General features: G+C 40.3%; 1 protein-coding gene across 1 annotated transcript in view; it reads left to right on the top strand.

Moving 5' to 3' along the window:
* The window catches only part of NHLRC2 (NHL repeat containing 2), a 59,276-nt gene extending 55,121 nt beyond the window's left edge, over positions 1 to 4,155 (top strand). The window contains exon 12 of the mRNA XM_028121802.2: positions 910 to 4,155. Coding sequence (XP_027977603.2) covers positions 910 to 939 — 30 coding nt within the window. The 3' untranslated portion in view covers positions 940 to 4,155. The remainder of the gene's footprint in view (positions 1 to 909) is intronic.
* The last annotated feature ends 19,452 nt before the right edge of the window (positions 4,156 to 23,607 follow it).

Genomic DNA, 23,607 nt, shown 5'->3' with positions numbered 1-23,607 from the left:
TTTTAAAGATCTAAAGTGAACTGAGTTATAAGCACTGATGTAACTTTTCTGAAGTCATCCTTATTACCAAGGATCAGAACATAGTTTGGAGCCCTTTGTTCTGTTGGTTCTCTTAATTATGTGATTTGGTGAAGACAGAAATGATCATGACTTTTTCTTCTGGGGGTTTTATAGTGTAATGTGGTATAGTGGTTGAGAGCATGTGCTTTGCAGGCTCTAGGATTCTAACCGTATACAGTGGGGCTCTTCTACCTGTTTTATGGGGGTCACTGTAAGGCTTCGATAGTGTTTGTATTTAGTAATTAATGGAACTGCTAGTTATTCACTTAGTTAATAATGATAATAATTTATGACCATAAACACATAGCTTGACATTTTCTTTGCAACTACAATTTCTAAAGGAAAATATTTCTCAGCCAACTATTTGATAAGTTAATAATCTCCATGGAGCTGGGATTCAGGAAGAGAAACGGTTTTATAATAAAGTATATTACTACTTTATAAATGATGTTATAGTTAGAAACCTACAGTTTTATGAAAATTTTCTTAAACAGACCCAGGATTACAAGTCATATACTTCCTTTGAGAGGGTCCAGACAGACTCACCCTACACCCCATTCCTGTAACACACTGATGGTGCTTTACAAAGTCTTCAAAGTGCCTTCATGCATTTTGCCTCATTTGAGCTTCAAAGTAACCTATGAATCGGACAAGTAGATGTTACATCCATTTTACAGATGTGAAAATGTGGGTGACATAACTCAAGTTCTCAGAATAATGCCTGATGCTGGAGTGGGGCCTGGCGTGGGCTGTTGCTCAGCCAATTGCGTGGAGTGACTAAAAGGTGAATAGTGAGTGACTTATGTTTTATCTGAATATAGGTCTCCTAATTCCTACCTCTATTCCTAGATGGAGAGTGAAAACAAACTGCAGAATTAAGAAAGAGTACGTACTTCTGTGAATGCTTTCTTCAGCCTCTGTTAAGTATTTAAATAAAGTAATACAAATAGCTGAATTTATTGAGTGCTTACTATGTGCCTGGCACTTTTCTAAGTGCTTTTTATGCATTAACTCATTTAATCCTTACAACAGCCTTCTGAGAGAGATACTGTTTTTCCTTATCTCCCCGATGATGAAACTGAAACAACAAAGTTCTAAGCAGTTACATAGATTCGAGATCACACATTTAGGAAGTGGCCGGGCCTGGATGAGTCTGCTCCACTACCATACTACTCTGCCTCTCCAAAGTCGGGGTTTTTTAGACCTCAGTCTTTCAAAGCTATATATAGTAAATAGTAATCAAAGAATCCAAAAAGTCCTAGTGATGATTGTTTTTTAAATTTAAGTTAAATCCATTTAACTATTAGCTCTTTGGACTTTTCATTTTACCCTCTTAGGAACAGTCTGTATACTTTTGTTTCCCAAAAGATTTTATGTACCATTCTTTCTTAAATTCGAATATTATCCAGAATTTTTCTTGGCAGACAGATGTATTAAAGAATTAAGTAGATTTTCAGTGTTAGTTCCAACAATGCTATTTTAATTGGTCTTCAAAAGGTAATTATAAGACCTTGTCATAAAGGATAACTGAATTTTTAGCACAAGGCTGTCTCAGACCCTAAACATCTTCATATTTAAGAACATTCTGTTTTTAATAACTAAAGTGAGTTCTAGAAGCATAATATTTGGCCAACCTGTTAACACACATAAAGCACATAAAGTTCTCTGCCTACTTGCTTCGTAAATGACACTGGAATGAGAACCTCCACCCCAGTGACTCAAATATATGTGATTCTATTACAGTAAAGTTTTCACCAGGTCAGCCTATTCTAGAGTTAGGTACTGACGGGAACGAAGCAAAATTTTATATACCACTGTGGTTCATGATCATCCAGGAACAAGATTATAAACATCTTTTCATTAGATAGTCTGCTAATTTAATTAGAATGTGTTAATTGTTATAAAATCCCATTCCTGAAACCCATTAGGAAATGTACAACTTAAAAAGTAACTATTGTGTCATACTTCAGAAGTAGAATTCACTATTAATCACCAAGACTCCTCTTCCTCCTGGGGCACATACATAGTTTATTTAAATGAATTCACGCTAACCAAAAGTCACTGTTTTGTCCTAAATAATTAGAAGTTTGTTTTCCCCATTTCCTTGCAATAGGATAATCTAAAAGAACAGTATTACACAGTAGGGGCTTACTGATCTGCCTGCATGTGTTCCGTGACCAGGAAACCTTGGCCCTTCTCCACCAGACCTGCAGGTTCCCCTGGCTGCTTCTGGCCTCCCGGCAGCCAGTCTGACCACAGAGGGCCTGGGTACAGTGGACCAGGAGGCCGCGCTAGGCAGCTTTTCTGATTGCAACCCTTCCATTTTTCCGTGTGCTGATTTGGTTTAATTGTTTTCAAAGGTTAGAGCTGGAAAGTGAGAACTCTACATCCTTGCTGTGGAATGTTTGCCTAGAGTTCTCCACTGTCCGGTGTGTCCCTCTTCGAGGCATGTCGCTCTCAAGTACACCAAGGGGTGTTTTGTTGTGTTGAGAGCCCCCAACCAAAAGGAAAGAATCACAGGTATTTCCAAATAGGCCTCCCTGCCTGTACCAGCAACTGTGTCCTAAAAGACACTAAACGAACATAAACTGAGGCCTTTTTGTGACTGTCAGGGCATGGTACGAATTCCTTCTTTTAGTAGCAACTGACAGAGCTGGTGTTTCTTAGTAATACAGAGTGAAGCAAAATCTGTTAATGTTGAAACTTGAGACTGAATGACATGGACAATTTATTGCCTTTGGTTTTAATATACTTGGTTACATACTAAGATTTGAAATACAGTGACATGAGACCTCAATGCTGAGAAGTAGGAAAAAAAATCGGCCTTCAGATTTAAATATGCCCAGTTTAGACAGTCTTTTTATGATTATCTACCGTGCTATGCTCATGAGAAATATATGCTAAAGTATACAGGGCAAAACAGTTTGATAAAGTATGGTAATGAAGGGTAAAAATAGACATGTTCCTATCTGAAAATGTAGAAGGACTCTGCCATGTAACAATCTTTTGTTAGAATTTGTGGTCATTACAATCGTGCTGTGAGCATCTACAGGATGGGCTGCCTGCGCCATTCATTATACCATTCAAAACTAACGAGTTTTTGCTTGTATAGGGTTGAAATGTGCTGTTCATGCATGCCTATGATATTCATCATCCAAATTTACCTGTAAAACATACATTACCACTTCCTCTCCACACCTTAGACTTCCCTTTCTTTAAAAACAACAGTAGTTTCTGTAGAAGTTTCAGTGAGGAACTATGGTTTCACAAATAACAGAGCAGATGGTTTTGTTGCAGTACATTTTTTTTCTAGACTTCCTAATGAGATCTCAGTTTCCAGAGGAGAACAGTACTCCATGTGATTTAAAGATTAATTTCTCTCTAATTTGCAATATACCTTCCTAATATTTTAGGAATATTTAGGTTAGTATTTTTTTTAAAGATTTGACGTTCCGTTAGGGCGCATTGAGAACCAACTTAGAAATGTTTTCGTTGCTGTGATCACTTTACATGTGGTTTATAGACAAATCAGAGTTTTCTGTGCGCTTGAGATCTGTATGTATAATACACTCCCAAATTGTAACATTTCATAAATTTGTGAAATTTAGAGACTCAGACTCTGCTGTCTTTTGTGTGGATAAAGTTGATTTATTTTTGAGAATAGAGTTGGTCTGCTGTGCTGACTTCATATCTGTCATTCCAAAGGTTTGATTACATTTATTTTTTCCTCCAAAGATAAAAAAATGCAATGAAATCCAATTTATAATTTCATATACTGGTATTTCCATTCATGCTCTAATTCTAAAAATTAATGTGGTCTGCATATTTAAGTGTTTCATGTAGACAGATTACTATATTTTTACAACACTATTTCTGCATATATTTCAAGACTATTTTCAGTGACTTTTTCAAGTACATGTGTTAACAGAAGATCATATAGAATGAATGTGTGCACCAGCCTTCATTACCAACTCAAAAGAAGTGTAATACGTGTGATTATAAAAGAATGTATTTATACTGTACACTAATGCCTAATGCCTCTTTTCTAAAACTTTGCACTATTTCATGAAATAGATTAAATATTTTCTCTCTAAAGCCATGTTTCTGTTTTTAATATGCTTTCTGTTTTAAATATACCATGAGATAATTTTACTGCTTACAAATCTAAGTCACAATTTAGTATTTGAACTTTTGGGGAAATGAGTGTAGGTACTTAATTAAAAAAAAAAAACCCTGCAAGCAAATAAAATCATGCAATCATAATTACAGTAATTAAAATCATAAGTATAAAAACTGCATTTAGGAAAGGCGATCTATTCAGTAAATGGTTTTGGGAACATTTGAAAAGAAAAAAGATCTCTAGGGACACCTGAGTGGCTCAGGTGGTTAAGCATCCAACTCTTGATTTCATTTCAGGTCACGATCTCAGCGTTGTGAGACTGAGCCCTACATCAGGCTCCACACTCAGTGGGGAGTCTGCTTGAGATTCTCTCCTTGTCCCTCTACTCACTCTGTCTCTCAAATAAATAAATCTTTTAAAAAAATCTCCATTTAACACTATTTACAGAATTTGAAAGGAATTAATGACAATAAATTTAAGAATACAAAATGCCAGAAGAAATGAAAGAGAATATAGTGTCGGGGTGAGGAGGGCATTTCTAAGTATGACCTAAAACCCAAAAGCAATAATGGGAAAGATTGATATGTATGACTACATAAAAGTTTTAGGCATCTGTATAACAAATGAGAACAAATGAAAAGTTAAAATGAAAAAGTATTGCAAAACATAAGATTGGACATAAAATTAATCATATGAGGAGCTCATATGAACTATATATATATTTCAAGTGTGTGTGTGTTAACAGAAGATCATATATCCTATGAAACATACCCCCGTTAGAAAATAGGCAGAGAATGTGAGCATACAGCTCATAAAAGAAAGCAATGAGAAGATGCTCACTTCACTAAATCAAATGCAAATCCATCCATTCAGCTATTTACTGAGCATTTCTTATGTCGCTAGGTCCAGTGATGAACACATCAGACAAGGTCCTTGCTATAGAGCTTGCATTGTACTTGAAAGGAGAGATAAGAATGAATAAATAAACCAAAAGGGTAATTGCTGAAACAAGGTAAATAAGAGTAAAGGCCTCCCACTGAATTATGAAAGTATGAGAAAATGAAAAAATAAAGCTAATATTATCACGCTGTACTTTACGAATGTTGAGAATTAAACTTTTCTTTGTAAGAAAACTTACCAAAAGTATTTGAACAGTGCCTGCTTCCTCCTCATCATAAAATTTGTAATAGCAAGTATTTTTCTCAAAGGCAAATCATCTTTTGCCTTTCTAAGGTTGGATCAGCTTCCAAAATTTTCATCCGTGTTTTCAATGCTGTGCTCTATCTCCCACGGTTTCCTTAATGTGAAGCTTTTTTCCATCATCACTTCTTCTGGGACATCAGCCTTCTCATCACAGCTACTTCCTCATGGACTTCAAGTCACCCTCCATCAGTGTCCCTGGGTACACATCGAGTCTATCAGATAACAACAGCATTCCCAAGGCCAGCTCTCACTCCACCTACATTCAACTCAAATGTCACTTCCAGTGTGTACGTGTTTCGTTTCTTTGCTGGACTTCCTGTCTTGATGGCCAAATCCCTCTTTTGGTTATCCGACAAGAAGTCACCACAACTACACGCTTTGCTGTCTGTGTACAATCAATCACACACAGCGACCAGTCACCAACAGACTTTAGAAGAAGTGACATTTATTGGTCACTGATCATGGGACACATCTGTTATTACACAGTGATTTGTGGACTGAAGAGCTAACAGTGAAGTTTGTACTTAGATGACTATAGTCAATAATCCCTGCAGCTGAAATTAGAACAGTGTTCTTGAGGGAGTGGTGTTATTGAAACTGTTGGAACTGAAGCTGGGCACGTCAGAATTATTTGGAGCAAGAACTGCCTGCATATGTATAGGGATTTAAAAAAAAAAAAAGGAATAGATAAATGGAAGGATACGACAAACCCTAATAACTGCATAGAGTTGAATATGGGGGATAGGGAAGGATTCGTATTTATTTACCCTATATATTTTTTTTACTGTTTGGAATTTTACAATATTACAAGTTTTTCAAGTAAACTGAAGTGAGAAAAGGATTACTTGTGTTTCCCACAATCACATTGCTTGCTGTGTGTGCATCCTGAAAAATGTAAGCAGAAGGGTAATGAAGAGTAATATGAGAAACAGGATTGAATACAGAAATATTTGTGGGAGGGGGAAAAAAGCCTATACTGGTTATTTTAGACTCTGTGAAGAGAAATCATGCAAACGAGAGTAAACCTGTCACAAGGTTTATTATTTTGTCTAGAACACACCAACCTTGTACCAGCTGACCTCACACCATCACTTAATCACAGAATGATCATGAGCAAGTTACTTCCTCTCCACTGACATTGTTTCCTCATCTGTTAAACCAGATATTATTACCTCACGGAATCATTGTATAACATTAGAAAAGCACTTAGCCCAGTGACTCACAACCAGTGAATACTCCAATGACTCCATGGAGTCATTCGTGCCATGGAGAACATGGACCTTTCCACCCGTGAAGAGAGGTCTGTCTTCAGATAGAGACTCAAAGACAGTTGATGTGTTTTTCCTACGTGGGGAACTCAACCCAAAGACTTCGGTTCTGAGCCATTTGAAGATTATGCAGTTTGGAATACACAGGGGAAAATCTGCTTGTTTAGCTTTACTTCAAAATAATAGTTTGTTATTGACACCCTGGGACTTTATTTTTTTAGGGTGAAACCCATCCCTATAAACCAACTCGTTTATTTAAAAATAAATTTTCGTACATTTAAAAATACACAGAGTTTTAATAGGACTGAGAAAATTATTCAGAACACTTTTATCTCACCAAAGGCAACCTTGTTAGTGTAAATAACGTTGTGCAACTCCATTCTCTAGCTAATTCAATTGTTTTTTGAACTCCTAACTGGGTAAGAAATTACCCAGACTTAAAAGAATCTTAAGGGGGGGAAAATTGGATATTCATCCCCTTTTTTTTTCTTAATGAATATGCCACAAAAATATTTGAAATACTCTTTATGTATATAAAACCTCATTTAGAATATTTTTAAAATTTGTTTAAATGGAGGTTTATTTAAAAAATCATGGGTTATCCAACATACAGTCATTGTGCTATTTTACAGATTCATGACCTTGAACTTAACAGCTTTCCAAAAAATAAATTGCTCTTTATTACGTGATTTTTTTTCATGACACAGGGAGTACATCTAGACATTGAGGATATTTTGTGCTCAATTCTTATCTTGTCAGCTGTTAAGGAATCAAGGAACTTGGATGACCGGCATGATAAGCAAATGTATCTCCAAACTCCCACAGTCTGAAATTGCCTGTCCATCTAGAGAGCAAGCCTCATTGGCATCCAGTGACGTGTCAGTGCGGCTGATTGCTGTCCAGGAGGGCAGTGAGCCCCTCAAAGTAAATCAACAGATTGCTTCAAATCAGTTTTTCAATCATCAGGTTTTAGTGAAACTAAGATAAGACATCAATTTTTCACAGGAACGCACACTGTACTTCATTTTGCTCTTTGCCAAAGCACTTTAAGTGACCTCTTTTATGTTCAGGTAGGGTTTCACTTTTAGCTTAAAGACATTTCCCATGACCTTCAAACCATGCTTATGCCTTAGCACTTTATAATATTCATTAATGTGAAAAAAAAATTCTCATCCTAGTTTCACTAACACCTGATGATTTTAAAACTGATTTGAAACAATCCTGTTTCTTTATCTTGAGGGGCTTCTCCCCTTCTTGAACACAAATCAGCAGCACTGCCACATCACTGGATTCTGACGAGGGCTTACTCCCAGTGCCAAAAGACAAGGTTCAGCTTGCCAAACTTGGGAAATATATCTCCTTGTCATTTCAGTTATTCGAGTTCCTTGATATAGATCTATCTAGATCTAGGTATGGTTTAGTTATAATAACTATGGATATATCACTATCTATATGTGTGTGTGTGTATGTATGGATATATATGTATAATATAAATAAATATATATATACATATATATAATTGTGGCCTACATACATAATTTAGTGTGTATCATTTGTGGGTGTGTATATTGGGCCAGTTGTAGTGTCCCCTTTTTTGACCCCAAACTCAAGTTCCAGGCAAGCTTAGAGCACAACTTTAATAAGTAGTTAAGTTAAACTTTGCAAATTACAATTTAAATCTATGCCCCGCATATTTTAATTTCATTTTATTGCTAAGAGAAACTGCTAGACATTATCACTGTGTCTGTTGTTTGTTCTTCCTCTTATTGAAGAAAACACTGATTTGCCCTTAGAGTGGAAAGGTCAAGTTCCACAATCCTGCCAACACAAGAGAGCATTCATTGACCCTAATATTTTTAAGATTTTAATTTGAAAAGCATCATCTCGTTAAATAACAGCTACCTCTTTAAATTCAACTAGTTCTATATTAGGCATTTCGTTGGAAACGGCAGCACAACCGAGTCCCTTATTAGAACAAGAAAGATAAGGAGGGTAAATATTTGAAGTGTAGTTTATCTCCCCATTCCTGGAGAGGGGAAAAAAAACAATAGCTTACCCAAGTTCAGGAAGCTGACATGACCTAAGAATCCAAGCATTGCAAGGGATCTAACGAGGCTGTTTACTCTGTGCCCCCAGTCTTTGGGCAGCAACACACCTAAGTCAGCCTTGCAGGGAAGCAAGTAGAAAAGACAGCTGCTTTTATTTGTTTAACTTCCTGGAGGAAGAAAAAATAATCACCCACGTGGCCCAGAACCTTATTTGGTTTACTTGCACCTTGCTATTACAAACTGTAAGATATTCTTGGGTGTTTCGCTGTGGTTCAGAGTGGTAGGTGAGAGGTACAACACCAAAGTTATTTTGATAATTTGTGTTAATAAAGTGCCTCTGTCAGATTTTATCGTAATGAATGAGGTGATAGAAAAGTTGCATTTTAGTCACTCATGAGATCTAAAAACAAGGGTCTAGCCTGTTTTAAAATGCAATTCTGCAACCTTTATGGGTAGTACATTCTATTATTTAACAACCTTGCAAGGAGAGGATTTCTTGTGTCTAAGTACCTTGCTCTGCATTATAAAGCATTCCACTTGTTTGTTGCTCAATGAACATATATACTAGCTCTTCATACCCTTAACCTTCTCCTTTCAAAGTTAATCATTTCATATTTTAGCATTGTCTTCAAATCAATACTAATTCCCCACATATATGCCTCCTAGGTTCTCTTCCTCAGCCTTCTGTTTTCTGTCAGACCTCTCTGAGCCATTCACGGCCACCTGAAGCCATAAGTCAAGAATTAAGCAGGGCATTCTATGAAAAGAACAGCTAATAGTAGAGATTAGGCATACTTCCAGAACATCACATGAGGAGTTCTGAGGACCCTCTCTCCATTGAACGACCGTAACTGGTAAAAATTGTTTATAAATAACCATCTAAAATTCCTATAAATTGTTCCAAGGGCATAGAGCAAATGAAGAAACACTTATACAAGAAAATCTAAATCTAGGTAAAAAGCTTGAGAATCTGTGACACTAGAGCCATGACCCACTCCCGCCCCCCTCCCCAGATCAGTATGACAGAACCTCCACCCCAGTGGGTGTGACCAAGAAGTTCAGACTCCCTCTTCCCTGGTTCCCAGGAGAGGGCTGCAGAGGATCCCCCAGGAAGGCAGGCTGCCAATATTCTCATCTCCCCAACCTGGGTGTTGAAAAAGCTAAATTCCAGGTGCATGCAAGAAATCAGGGTCTCCCTTCCTTCACCCATGGCCACTCCTATAGTGGAGGCTCTACTCTAGGCATGGCAAGCCAAGAATACTGGGACCCTGGACACTCTCAGCCCACCTCACTTAGGGCAGAGGTTCCACGCCAGATGCAAACCAGAAAGACCAGAGGCTATCACCCCACCCAGTGCCCTCCTCACAAAGCCCGGGTGTCACTCCCCCAAAGCAGGCCTCTATCCCCACTCCCATCTCCAGAACAGTGATACAGAGCAGCAGAAATGAAAGGGGGAACATTACCACCAATCTTACAGAAGTACAAAGGATTACAAATGAAAAATATTAATAACTTTAATAAAATGAGCATATTCCCACAAAGACATTGACTGAAACTGACTCAAGAAGAAATAGAAAACATTCAAAGATCTATACAAGTTAATAGATTGAATTAGTAATTTAAAAACTTCCCACAAAAATATTCCCAAGAACAGATAGCTTCACTGGTAAATTCTGCTAAGTGTTTCAAGATGAATACTAATTCTTCACAAAACTCTTCCAAAAAGTAGCAAAACACTCCCCAACTCATTCTATGAGGCTGGTACCCAAACAAGAGAAACACGTCACAAGAAAACTACAAACCAGTATCTCTTATGAATACAGATGTACAAATCCTCAACAAAATAAATCTAACTGGAAAAAAAAATCTAACACACTGAATTTAGCAACATATAAAAAGAATGGCATATTAACATAACAATAAAAAATTAAAAAAACAAAAGAATGGCATGCCATGACTGTTGTATAATAAAGAATTTGCCTGGACATTGCCTAAGGTTCCTGGCATGGAGCTTCTAAAACCCTTGGAATCTCCTGAGTGATGAAGTGTCTTTGTTGTTTATGAGCCTCTTGGGTCATGTCTAAGTTTATGCTAAGGATGACTCCTGGTGAGCCCCTGGGTAGCTTCAGGATGGGGGCTGATCACAGTTTGAAGGACTAGCCATGTGATTAGAGGGTTGAAGCTTTGAGCTACATGACATCAATCTGATTTCCTGACCTCCGAGGAGGAGAAGGCAGGGCTGGAGCTAGAGTTCAAGCACATGGTCAATGTTCAGTAAATCATGCCTATGTAATGTAATCCTAATAAAAACTCTGGACACAACTGGTGGAGTCTCCTAGTTGGTGAACACATCAATGTGCCAAGAGGGTGAGAGACGCTGATTCCATGGGGAGAAGGCAAAGAAGCCCTATGTTTGGGATCCTCCCAGACCTCACCCTACATGTCTCTTCATTCAGATATTTTCCTGAGGTCTGTGAATTGTTCTGGTGAACTCATGGAGTTCATGGGAAACTCCCAGGCTTGTAGCAAGTCGATCTGACATGAGATCAGTCTTGTTGTGGACCTTTACTAATGCTTTACTAAAGCTTTAACTTGTGGGCTCTATACTAACTCTATTTGGTTGACAGTTTTTGTCTTTGAGCACTTTGAATATGTTATTCTCCTTGCCTCTGGCCTCTATCTTTTCTGCTAAGCTTATTGGGATTCTCTTGCATGTAACACATTATTTTTCTCTTACTGCTTTCAAGATTTTTCTGTCATCTTTGACTTTCATAATTTTTACCATGATGTATCTATTCATACACCTCTGTTTCTATCCTATTTTGAGCTTAATCTCTTGGATGTGCAGGATATTATTTTTCAACAAATTTGGGACATTTTTTATTTCTTTGATAATTTTTCTGTTCCTTTCTCTCTCTTCTCTTTCCAGTTATCCTGTTGATGTGCTTGACGGTGTCCCCATTTCCCTGAGGTACTGTTCATTTCTATTCATTCCTTTTGCTCTCTGTTCTTCTGCTGGCATCATTTCTATTGATTTATCTTCAAGTTCACTAACTTCTTTCTTCTGCTAGTTCAAATATGCTGTCGAGCCTCTGGCAAATTTAATGGACTTGATTTTTTACAGCAGTTTTAGGTTTACAGCAAAATTGAGCAGAAAGTACAGAGATTTCCCATATATCTGCTACCCCTCACACACATGCACAGCCTTCCCCACTAACAATATCCTACACTAGAGTGGTACATTTGTTATAATTGATGAATCTGCATTGATACATCATTATTACCCAAAGCCCATATCTTCCACTAGGCTTCACTCTTGCTGTTATATATTCTATAGTTTGACAAATGTATAGTGATACGTATCCACCATTATAGTATCATATAGAATAGTTTCACTGCCCTAAATATCCTCTGCCTATTCACCCTTCCATCCCACCTATCCCTTGACATCTACAGATTTTTTCCCCATCTCCATGGTTTTCCCTTTTCTAGAATGTCATATGGTCGGAATCAGAATATGTAGCCTTTCCAGCTAGGTTTCTTTCTCCCAAATAGGTAGTATGCATTTAAGATTCCACCATATCGTGTCATGGCTTGACACCTCATTTCTTTTAGGGCCAAATAATATTCCATTATCTAGATGTATCGCAGTTTATTTATCCATTCATCTAACTGGAAGGACATCCTGGTTGCTTCCAAGTTCTGGCAACTATGAATAAAGCTACTATATAAACATCTGTGTGCAGACTTTTGTGTGGACATAAGGTTTCAACTCATTTGGGTAAATACCAAGGAGTACAATTGCTGGATGTGATAAAATACACACACACACACACACACACACACACATATGGTTAGTTTTCTAAGAAATTGCCAAACTGTCTTCCAAAGTGGCTGTACCACTTTGCATTCCCACCAGCTATGAATGAGAGTTCCTGTGGCTCCATGTCTCCATCACCATTTGGTGTTGGCATGCTAGATTTTGGCCATTCTAATAGGGGTGCAGCGGTATCTCTCGTTTCTTTAATTTGCCTTTCCCTCATGACATGTGATGATGAGCATCTTTTCATATACTCATTTGCCATCAGTATATCTTCTTTGGTGAGGTGTCTGTTCACATCTTTGGTCCTTTTAAAAATCAGATTTCTCATTTTCTTATTGTTGACTTCTTAGATAATTGTCCTTTATCAGAATGTCAGTCTGTGACTTGTCTTCTCATTCTCTTTAGTGAATTCCTCAGTTATATTTTTAAACTCCAAGACTTCCATTCACTTTTTTACAATTTTTATCTCCTCACTTATGTTCTCTATGTAATGCAACACTGTCGTCATACCTTCCTTTACTTTGATAATCACGCTTTCCTTTAGTTTTGTGGACATATTTATAGTGGCTATTTTGAAGTCTCTTTCTGTTAAATCCAACATCTTGTCTCTCACAGGCAGCTTCTGTCGCCTGCTTTTTTTCTGCTGTGTGGGTCATACTTTCCTGTTTCATTGCTTGCCTCGTAATTTTTTTTTTGTTGGAAAGTGAACACTTTAGATAACGTACTGCAGCCACTCTGGATACGGGCCCCCCAGTTGTTATTGTTACTTGCCTGTTTTAGTGACTGGCTGGACTACAGTCACCCTGGGGTGACTGTAGTATCTCTAGGGACCCCTTCCTCTCTTTCACTGACCACACCCAGCTGTTAAACTCTTCCAATTTCCAGCTGACTGCTCTATTGTTTTCAACAGTTTACTGGGGCGTAAATTGCTGCACAAATGAACTCAGTCAAATTGTGGCTCCTTTGAAGGAACAGTTTCTGAGGTCAGTGTTTGGTGTTTGTTCGGACCCCAGAAGGGCTCCTCCCGAGCTCATATTCCTCTGTTCTGTCCCGCAAACTAGCCAGCCTGTAGTCTAGCTGTTCATGAAATTGATGAATCACGGGTCAATTGCCTTTAACCACAACCTCCACTGCTCTTGAAAGTGCCTTTATATTTGAACTTTTTCACTCTCTGTTGTAAATGAAATCAGTTCCTCCGGGAAGAGATGAGCTGTTTTTACAATTGCTGCTCCCCTCTCTCCCCTGGGCAAAACCTCAGAGCCAGGGCCCTGGAACTGGGAATGCCAGGATGGCAAGCTGCTTTCTCAGTGACATTTTGGCTCGAGGGACCGAGCACTCCCTGCAAGGGATGGGGGGGTGGGGCAGCAGCAGCCTGAGGTTCTCTCGGCTTGCCTCTTCTGGCATGGGACCACGGCCTCAAGAGCAGGGATAAGGACAGTCCGGATTCCAGTGTTCTCATCAATCACCTTTCCCAAGGTCCAGTCTCTATTCCCCAAACAGGGGCTGGGCCAAACAAGAAAGCCCCCACCTTTTGACCATACTTGCCAAGACAAAGCCTCAGCAACTGGTAGCTGGGGAGTTGGAAACACTGATTTCCTGCTCCTCCCAGGAAGAGAGCCCTCCACGTGGGAGCTGGGGGCCAGGCAGCCCATGTTCATGGCCACAGCTGTCCAGAGTGGGGGTCTTCACTTTGCTGAGCTGGCGGGATAAGGGAGAGGGCAGTCTTGTTTCAGATACGCCAGACTCTCAACATTTTACCAAGTTTGCATAGATTTTCTCAACAGATATTTCTTCATTTACTGTTTGAACTTAGGACCATTTCCAGAGGCTTTAAATGGTTTTGGGGGGTTTTTTCAAGCATTTTTGCCAGTTTCACTGGGGAGCTGATCAGCAGAGTTCCACACACTGTCATTCCAGAAATCAGTCTTCTCTCCCATATCCTCATGTGCTGTCCTCTGGGCAAGAACCATCATTCCCTGCCTTGCATTCATGAGACTCTTCCTTCATGACTTCGATGTTAGCCATCTCCAAAGCCATCGTGCATCATCTAATGTCAAAGCCTAAGGCTTTCATCCAACCACTAATGAAAATGTTAAGCTGCACTAGCAGAAATTCCAAAACAGGCCTCCTGAAGCCAAAATCTCACCTGGCATTCAAGGGTTTGAAGTAGGGGTGTGTGCGTGTGTGTGCATGCGTGTGTGTGTGTGTGTGTGTGTGAGAGAGAGAGAGAGAGAGAGAGAGAGAACTAGGACTTGAAGGCAAGAGTTTTACTTACTGTCCTACGACCTAAGCACCTTCCCAGGCATCACCTTGGGGATTAGGATTTCAACATATGAATTTAAGGGGTGGAAAGAACACAAACATTCAGATCACACTACTTACAGCTCTAGTTGTATTATTTCTACTTGACATTAATGTTTCCCACGGTATGTTCTGGGAAATGCTAGATGACATGAAGGAAAAAAAATCCTCGCCTAGTAATTTTTAGGTTACATAAAAATAATTCCAGAGGATGTTTGGCTTCCGATCTCACTAGATCTCAGGAGTAAGACTCAAAAGACTGAGTCTTATATTTATTACACTAAAACCAAACATGAACAAGCAACAGTATCCCCATTTTATGGACAGAGCAGCTGATCCAAGGAGATGGGAACTATACCAGTTTGAAGAGTGGAACATCCACCTGGAACCTCAGATTATAACCTAATTTGGAAATAGCATCTTTGCGATACAGTTAGTTTAGATGAGGTCATAATGTGTTAAAGTGGTCTTAATCCGAAGACCAGTACTTTTATAAAACAAGGAAATTTGGACACAGACACAGGAGAGAGGGAAGGCCACGTGAAGACACAGAGACCACGAGATGCACAAGGAGAAGGCTATGTAATGACAGAGTCAGAGATGCAGTCATGCATCTACAAGCCAGGGACTATCAAGGATTTCCAGAGTTAGGGAGAGAGGAACAGAACAGCTCCTTCTCTGGACCCTCAGAGAGAGCTTGGCCCTGTCAACACTGTGAGCTTGGACTTACAGCCTCCAGAACTGGGAGAGAAAATATTTCTGTCATTTCAAGCCACCAAGTTTGTGGTACTTTGCTACAGCACCCTTGGGAAATTTATGCAGTAACTATCGAAATAAACTCTGCAAGTATTTTACTATTGTTTAAAAAAAAATACCAGCAAAGCAATACTGAATTCTAACTGGGTAGTATGCACTTACTGTTTTAACTTTTGCCTAAACAAAATATAGTGGATTTAGAGGTGACCAACTCACAGGCACTGACTTCATTATTACCAGTAGATCTTTAAGTATGATCTCTGAAAGAATTGTGAGTATTCGTTTCTTGGGAGTTAAGTGCTCATGAATTTGGAGTAAAATCTATATTGTCTTCCCATTCCAGAATAATTTTTCAAAATTTTTATCAAAAACTTATGAAGCATTTTTTGAGACATTTCTGCAGTCGACAAATTTACTTAATTTTTTTTCCTTATTTTCTGGCATATTGCCAGTTCAACTTGTTCTGAAAATAAGGTCTTTTAATTAACTAATCCTTCAGAAACAACATATGGTAACCAGACTAAAGATTAAAATGGGGACAGAGACTTGGTCTTTGTCAAAGGACTATTAGCTTGCCTTTTCCTAGCCTCACACTATCACAAATGAATCTCGTGACCCACAGCAGGCTACTGACCTGCAAGGAAGCTTCCTGAGCATTTATTGAGCCTACCTCCTTTTAAAAAGATCTTCCTTTGGAGATTGTGATTCTGTTGGGGGGAAAGGGGGACCGAAAGGGAAGGAAGCCTTTAAAGATCACATTAGGCCCCCAAAGGAAAAGATTTTCTTTAAAACTGTGGCCTTACAAGAGACTCATTTTGAACCTAAAGATACATCCAGACTGAAAGTGAAGGGAAGGAGATCCATCTTCCATGCCAGCGGACCTCAAAAGAAAGCTGGGGTAGCAATTCTTATATCAGACAAATTAGATTTTAAACTAAAGTCTGTAATTAGAGACACAGAAGGACACTATTTCATTCTTAAAGGGTCTATCCAACAAGAAGATCTAACAATTGTAAATATCTATGCCCCCAGCCTGGGAGCAGCCATCTACATAAGCCAACTCTTCACCAAAATAAGAAGTCATACTGATAACAATACATTAACTGTAGGAGACCTCAATACTCCACTCTCAGCAATGGACAGATCATCTAAGCAGAAAATCAACAAGGAAACGAGAGCTTTGAATGATACACTGGACCAGATGGACCTCATAGATATTTACAGAACATTTCACCCTAAAACAACAGAATACTCATTCTTCTCGAGCGCACATGGAACTTTCTCCAGACTAGACCACATACTGGGTCACAAATCAGGTCTCAACCAATACCAAAAGATTGAGATTATTCCCTGCATATTCTCAGACCACAGTGCTTTAAAACTGGAACTCAATCACAAGAAAAAATTTGGCAGAAATTCAAACACTTGGAAGCTAAAGACCACTCTGCTCAAGAATGTTTGGGTCAACCAGGAAATCAAAGAAGAACTTAAACAATTCATGGAAATCAATGAGAACGAAAACACATCGGTCCAAAACCTATGGGATACTGCAAAGGCGGTCCTAAGGGGGAAATACATAGCCATCTAAGCCTCATTCAAAAAAATAGAAAAATCCGGAATTCACCAACTAACTCTACACCTTAAAGAACTAGAGAAAAAGCAACAAATGATGCCTAAGCCATGCATTAGAAGAGAAATAATTAAAATTAGAGCAGAAATCAATGAATTAGAAACCAGAAACACAGTAGATCAGATCAACGAAACTAGAAGTTGGTTCTTTGAAAGAATAAGATCGATAAACCAATGGCCAGACTTATCCAAAAGAAAAGAGAAAGGACCCAAATTAATAAAATTATGAATGAAAGGAGAGAGATCACGACTAACACTAAGGAAATAGAAACAATTATTAGAAATTATTATCAACAACTATATGACAATAAACTGAGCAATCTGGATGAAATGGAGGCCTTCCTGGAAACCTATAAGCTGCCAAGACTGAAACAGGAAGAAATTGACAACCTGAATAGGCCAATAACCAGTAATGAGATTGAAGCAGTGATCAAAAACCTCCCAAAAAACAAGAGTCCAGGGCCTGATGGATTCCCTGGGGAATTCTACCAAACATTCAAAGAAGAAATAATACCTATTCTACTGAAGCTGTTTCAAAAAATAGAAACAGAAGGAAAACTTCCAAACCCATTCTGTGAGGCCAGCATTACCTTAATCCCCAAACCAGGCAAAGACCCCCATCAAAAAGGAGAATTTCAGACCGATATCCCTAATGAATATGGATTCCAAAATCCTCAACAAAATCCTAGCTAATAGGATCCAACAATACATTAAAAGGATCGGGTGCCTGGGTGTCTCAGTTGGTTAAGCGACTGCCTTCGCCTCAGGTCATGATCCTGGAGTCCCGGGATCGAGTCCCACATAGGGCTCCCTGCTCAGCGGGGAGTCTGCTTCTCCCTCTGACCCTCTTTCCTCTCGTGCTCAAATAAATAAAATCTTTAAAAAAAAAAAAATACATTAAAAGGATCATCCACCACGACCAAGTGGGATTTATCCCCGGGATGCAAGGGTGGTTCAACATTCGCAAATCAATCAATGTGATAGAACACAATAAGAGGAGGGAGGAAAGCGATATGGTCCTCTCAATTGACGCAGAAAAAGCATTTGACAAAATACAACATCCTTTCCTGATTAAAACTCTTCAGAGTATAGGGATAGAGGGAACATTCCTCAAGTTCGTAAAATCCATCTATGAAAAACCCACAGCGAATATCATCCTCAATGGGGAAAAGCCAAGAGTCTTTCCCCTAAGATCAGGAACACGTCAAGGATGCCCACTCTCGCCACTGTTGTTCAACATAGTACTAGAAGTCCTAGCAACAGCAATCAGACAACAAAAAGAAATAAAAGGTATTCAAATTTGCAAAGAAGTCAAACTCTCTCTTTTCCCAGACGACATGATACTTTATGTGGAAAACCCAAAAGACTCCACCCCCAAATTACTAGAACTCATACAGCAATTCAGTAATACTTTATGTGGAAAACCCAAAAGACTCCACCCCCAAATTACTAGAACTCATACAGCAATTCAGTAATGTGGCAGGATACAAAATCAATGCACAGAAATCAGTTGCTTTCTTATACACTAACAACGCAACTGTAGAAAGAGAAATTAGAGAAACGATTCCATTTACAATAGCACCAAAAACCATAAGATACCTCGGAATAAACCTAACCAAAGAGGTAAAGGATCTATACTCTAGGAACTACAGACACTCATGAAAGAAATTGAAGAAGACACAAAAAGATGGAAAAATATTTCATGCTCATGGATCGGAAGAATAAACGTTGTTAAAATGTCTATGCTACCCAGAGCAAACTATACCTTCAATGCCATCCTGATCAAAATTCCAATGACGTTTTTCAAAGTGCTGGAACAAACAAGCCTAAAATTTGTATGGAATCAGAAAAGACCCTGAATCGCCAAGGAAATGTTGAAAAGAAAAACAAAGCTGGGGGCATCACGTTGCCCGATTTCAAGCTATATTACAAAGCTGTGATCACCAAGACGGCATGGTACTGGCACAAAAACAGACATATAGACCAATGGGACAGAATAGAGAACCCAGATATGAACCCTCAACTCTATGGTCAAATAATCTTTGACAAAGCAGGAAAAAACATGTGATGGAAAAAAGACAGTCTCTTCAATAAATGGTGCTGGGAAAATTGGACAGCCACATGCAGAAGAATGAAACTCGACCATTCTCTAACACCATTCACAAAGATAAACTCAAAGTGGATGAAAGACCTCAGTGTGAGACAGGAATCCATCAAAATCCTAGAGGAGAACATAGGCAGTAACCTCTTTGACATCGCCCACAGCAATTTCTTTCAAGATACATCTCCAAAAGCTAGTGAAACAAAAGCAAAAATGAACTTTTGGGACTTCATCAAGATAAAAAGCTTCTGCACAGCAAAGGAAACAGTCAACAAAACAAAGAGGCAGCCCACAGAATGGGAGAGGATATTTGCAAATGACACACAGATAAAGGGCTGGTATCCAAGATCTATAAAGAACTTCTCAAACTCAACACCCAAAAAACAAATAATCAAGTCAAAAAGTGGGCAGAAGATATGAAAAGACACTTCTCTGAAGAAGACATACAAATGGCTAACAGACACATGAAAAAATGTTCATCATTAGCCATCAGGGAAATTCAAATCAAAACCACATTGAGATACCACCTTACACCAGTTAGAATGGCAAAAATGGACAGGGCAAGAAACAACAAATGTTGGAGAGGTTGTGGAGAAAGGGGAACCCTCATTCACTGTTGGTGGGAATGCAAGCTGGTGCAGCCACTTTGGAAAACAGTGTGGAGGTTCCTCAAAAATTTAAAAATAGAGCTACCCTATGACCCAGCAATTGCACTCCTGGGTATTTACCCCAAAGACACAGATGTAGTGAAAAGAAGGGCCATATGCACCCCAATGTTCATAGCAGCAATGTCCACAATAGCCAAACTGTGGAAAGAGCCGAGATGCCCTTCAACAGATGAATGGATAAAGAAGATGTGGCCCATATATACAATGGAATATGACTCAGCCATCAGAAAGGATGAATACCCAACTTTTACATCAACATGGATGGGACTGGAGGAGATTATGCTAAGTGAAATAAGTCAAGCAGAGAAAGTCAATTATCATATGGTTTCACTTATTTGTGCAACATAAGGAAGAGCATGGAGGACATTAGGAGAAGGAAGGGAAAAATGAAGGGGGGGTGGACTGGAGGGAGAGATGAACCATGAGAGACTATGGACTCGGAGAAACAAACAGGGTTTTGGAGAGAGGGGGGAGGGGGGATGGGTTAGCCCGGTGATGGGTATTAAGGAGGGCACGTACTGCATGGAGCACTGGGTTTTACACAAAAACAATGAATCATGGAACACTACATCAAAAACTAATGATGTACTGTATGGTGACTAACACAACAAAATAAAATTTAAAAAAAAGAAAAATAAATAAAATTAAAAAATAAAATAAATAAAATAAAATAAAACTGTGGCTTGTCTCAAAGGCATAGGTATATCTCTGTTGCTCTTATTTTTGGTAGCAGTGGTGGTTATTTGTTTTTTGGAGGGAAGCGCAGCAATAGTCTCTGCTTAAGAAAGCTCTCAGATTTTATTTACTTTAGGGTAAGAATAGGTACAGACAGTGGTGAACACAGGCAGGACCTAAGTAAATGCAGTAGTTTGGTGAAAACTCCCTTTACTCCCTTCAAAACACTCTGGAATTTTTCCTGTCTTCTACTACAGGCAGTCTCCCTCCCTAAACTTATACCTAAAAGATTCAGAATCTTGAATCATTCAACATTCAACAAAAAAAATCCTTCTTTTCCATTTGCCTCCTCACTGCCTGATGACTTATAAAATATAATAGATAATCTCTTCTCTATCTATTTACACAGGTCTCTGTGTATAACTGACAAGTCGAGTTAATGTTTTGATAAAATGCACAGTGAGCTCTGTGGTTTTATAAGAAAGAATGCTGAATGATAGGCTTGATTTAAATCCATCCCAGAGGCTCTGGACTCCTGGCTTACTCAGGAAGCTAATCAAGTCTGACGTGAGCATCCCTGTCGTGAGCAGGCACCTCGCTCCCTCTCCGCCCCCGCCGCTGCGCTCCATGAATCTGGTTGTGTGGTGGGCAGACCGATGGCCCAAAGGTACCCACATCCTGGTCCCCAGAACCTGTCACTTTGTCACCAAGGAATGCGGGCAGCCTCCACAAGCTGGAAAAGACAAGGAAACAATCTTTCCTAGAGCCTCCAGAAGGAAAGCAGTCATGCTTTTTGCTCGCTGAGACATTTTGGACTTCTGACCTCTAGAACTGTTAAGACAATAAACTGTTAGACAATAACCACAAACTAGGTTTGTGGCCATTTGTCACAACATTGCATCGAAAACTAATACAAGTTGGAAGTTGTGATTTTTGAAAAAGAAGAGGAAGAGGAATGGGAGAAGGAAAAAAAAGAAAAAAGAAAAGCAGACCCCAGAGCCTCTGCTGTCTCAGCCCGGCAAAGGTGTTGGTGGCTTAAATCAACCTACTGTATAAAATGGCTCTCCTTGGAAAGGCCAGGAAGGGGAATCCAAAGGCCAGACCATATGCTCCACACCAGGGCACCAAGCCTGGCAGAAGGTACTCATTGACTGATGGATGGTTTTTCACTGTTTCCCAAGCTCACTGATTTTTTTTTTTTTTTTACCACCATCCTAGATTCACCCTCTCCCAGTGTCTAAGTGTACCACTCATAGCCACACATTCAACTCGGTCTCAAGAACAGGCTTTGCTTAAAAAAAGAAAAAAAAGGGGTTAAATAAGGCCTTCTTCCTATAAACCCAAGTGTCAGAGAGTAAAAATAAGAGCAATTAAGAAAATAGCAAGAGCGTCACTCATTTTGTGGAAAGCAAGCCCACCACGACAACAAATCCTGGGACTTCACAGTGTCCTGACCACAATGTCACGGTCACCGGCGAGCTAAGGAAAGGGAAATGGCTTCCTTGGGGAGCACCTTATTGGCAAATAAAGCACTCTTCGTGTTCATTCTCGCGGTTTGCTTCCAAGCTTTTATTCTGCCTCGGTGGTGGCATTTTGAAAGAATCTCTCTACTTGGACCACTACAAGGCCCGGAGTTGAACTGGCGGCCCATTTTCCAGCAGGACGCAGCTTCGTCCTCTGAGAGCAACAGAGACCCGCATCTGATTTCTAGGTGCTTCTGGCTGGAGCGAGTGAACACTGCTTTCCAACGGAGCAAGCACGACCGTGTCAGGTAAGCCCACAGCAGCGAGCACTCCCGCTGAGAGCCAGCCGGCTGGGGACTACTCCCTGTAAAGACCTTCCATCCCGGGATGGGGCACTGGGTACGTTTTCTCGGCCATCTGGATCACCACCACAGGCTCTAGTTAAACGTGTTTCTTCTCCAGAGCAGCCCCCATGAAAGCCCAGTGCCCATCCACCTGAGAGTGGGCGGTGGCCCCGAAAATAACATCGGCCCTAGTGCCTGGATCCCCGTGACAGGGGCAGGCTGGCCTGCCTGGGGTCGCCCCAGAGACGGCCGGGTGTGTGTATGTGGGGAGGGGGTGTCTTTCCCCGGGGACATGGATATCTGGCAGGACAAACACATCCTGCCTGGGGGCCTTTGTGCAAGGTCGGTATTATTAGATGGGATTGTATCACTGCCGGGATCCAACAGCCCGCAGTGGGTAAAGACAGCCTGAGAGAGCTGGTCAGAGGCCTGGGGAGGTCAGAGAATCGTGGGGGACAAGCTGGTGGAGCCATGGTAGCCTCGGGAGGAGCCAGGCCCACGGAGCTGGTGCCTGGGACACAGCGGCAGAACGGGCGGGAGAAGCCAGGCGTCCAGAAACGCCCGGGTGGGGCCCTGACTTGGCACTTAGCCCACAGCACAGTTTTATTTGTAATAACAGGTGCCTCTAAGGCTGCCGAGCTGCTCACGCTGCTGTTTCCTCACCCACACGTCAGAAAAACTGGGAAGATGACGCTCTTTCATCTACTGTTTACTTTGTCTGAAGACTGATAAAATGTTTCCGTACCCATAACAAAATGCACTTGCTTCCCCTGAGATTAAATCTGTTATTTGCTCAGGGCTTAAGCCTGGGCACCGCGGGAGCGGTGGGGCTGCCTGGCTCCCTCCTGGGAAGGCTGGTGGGGAGCAGGGACGTTTGCAGATGCAGCCTTTGCCCGATGAATCCGAAATCCCCAATGCCGTTCTCAGAAACCCCCGGGTATCGGCTAGCGTTCTTCACCTTCCGTGCCCAGCCCTGCTGTGAGTGGCGAGGCCCATTGATGGGGTCATCTCATCTCCACCGTGCCACCAGGAAGCGGGGACAGTCCTCGTCCCCTGAGGTTAACGACATGCCCAGAGGCACCCAGATCGTGCTGCCCACCCAGGATTCAAACCCCGGCCCACGCAACTCGAGAGCCACCAACGCCACT

This window comes from Eumetopias jubatus, unplaced genomic scaffold, assembly GCF_037043125.1.
Source record: "Eumetopias jubatus isolate StellerSeaLion01/CBP00866 unplaced genomic scaffold, mEumJub1_p1.0 scaffold_17, whole genome shotgun sequence".
NCBI lineage: Eukaryota > Metazoa > Chordata > Mammalia > Carnivora > Otariidae > Eumetopias > Eumetopias jubatus.
Note: the sequence above shows the minus strand (reverse complement) of the source record. Positions and strands in the feature narration are given on the sequence as shown.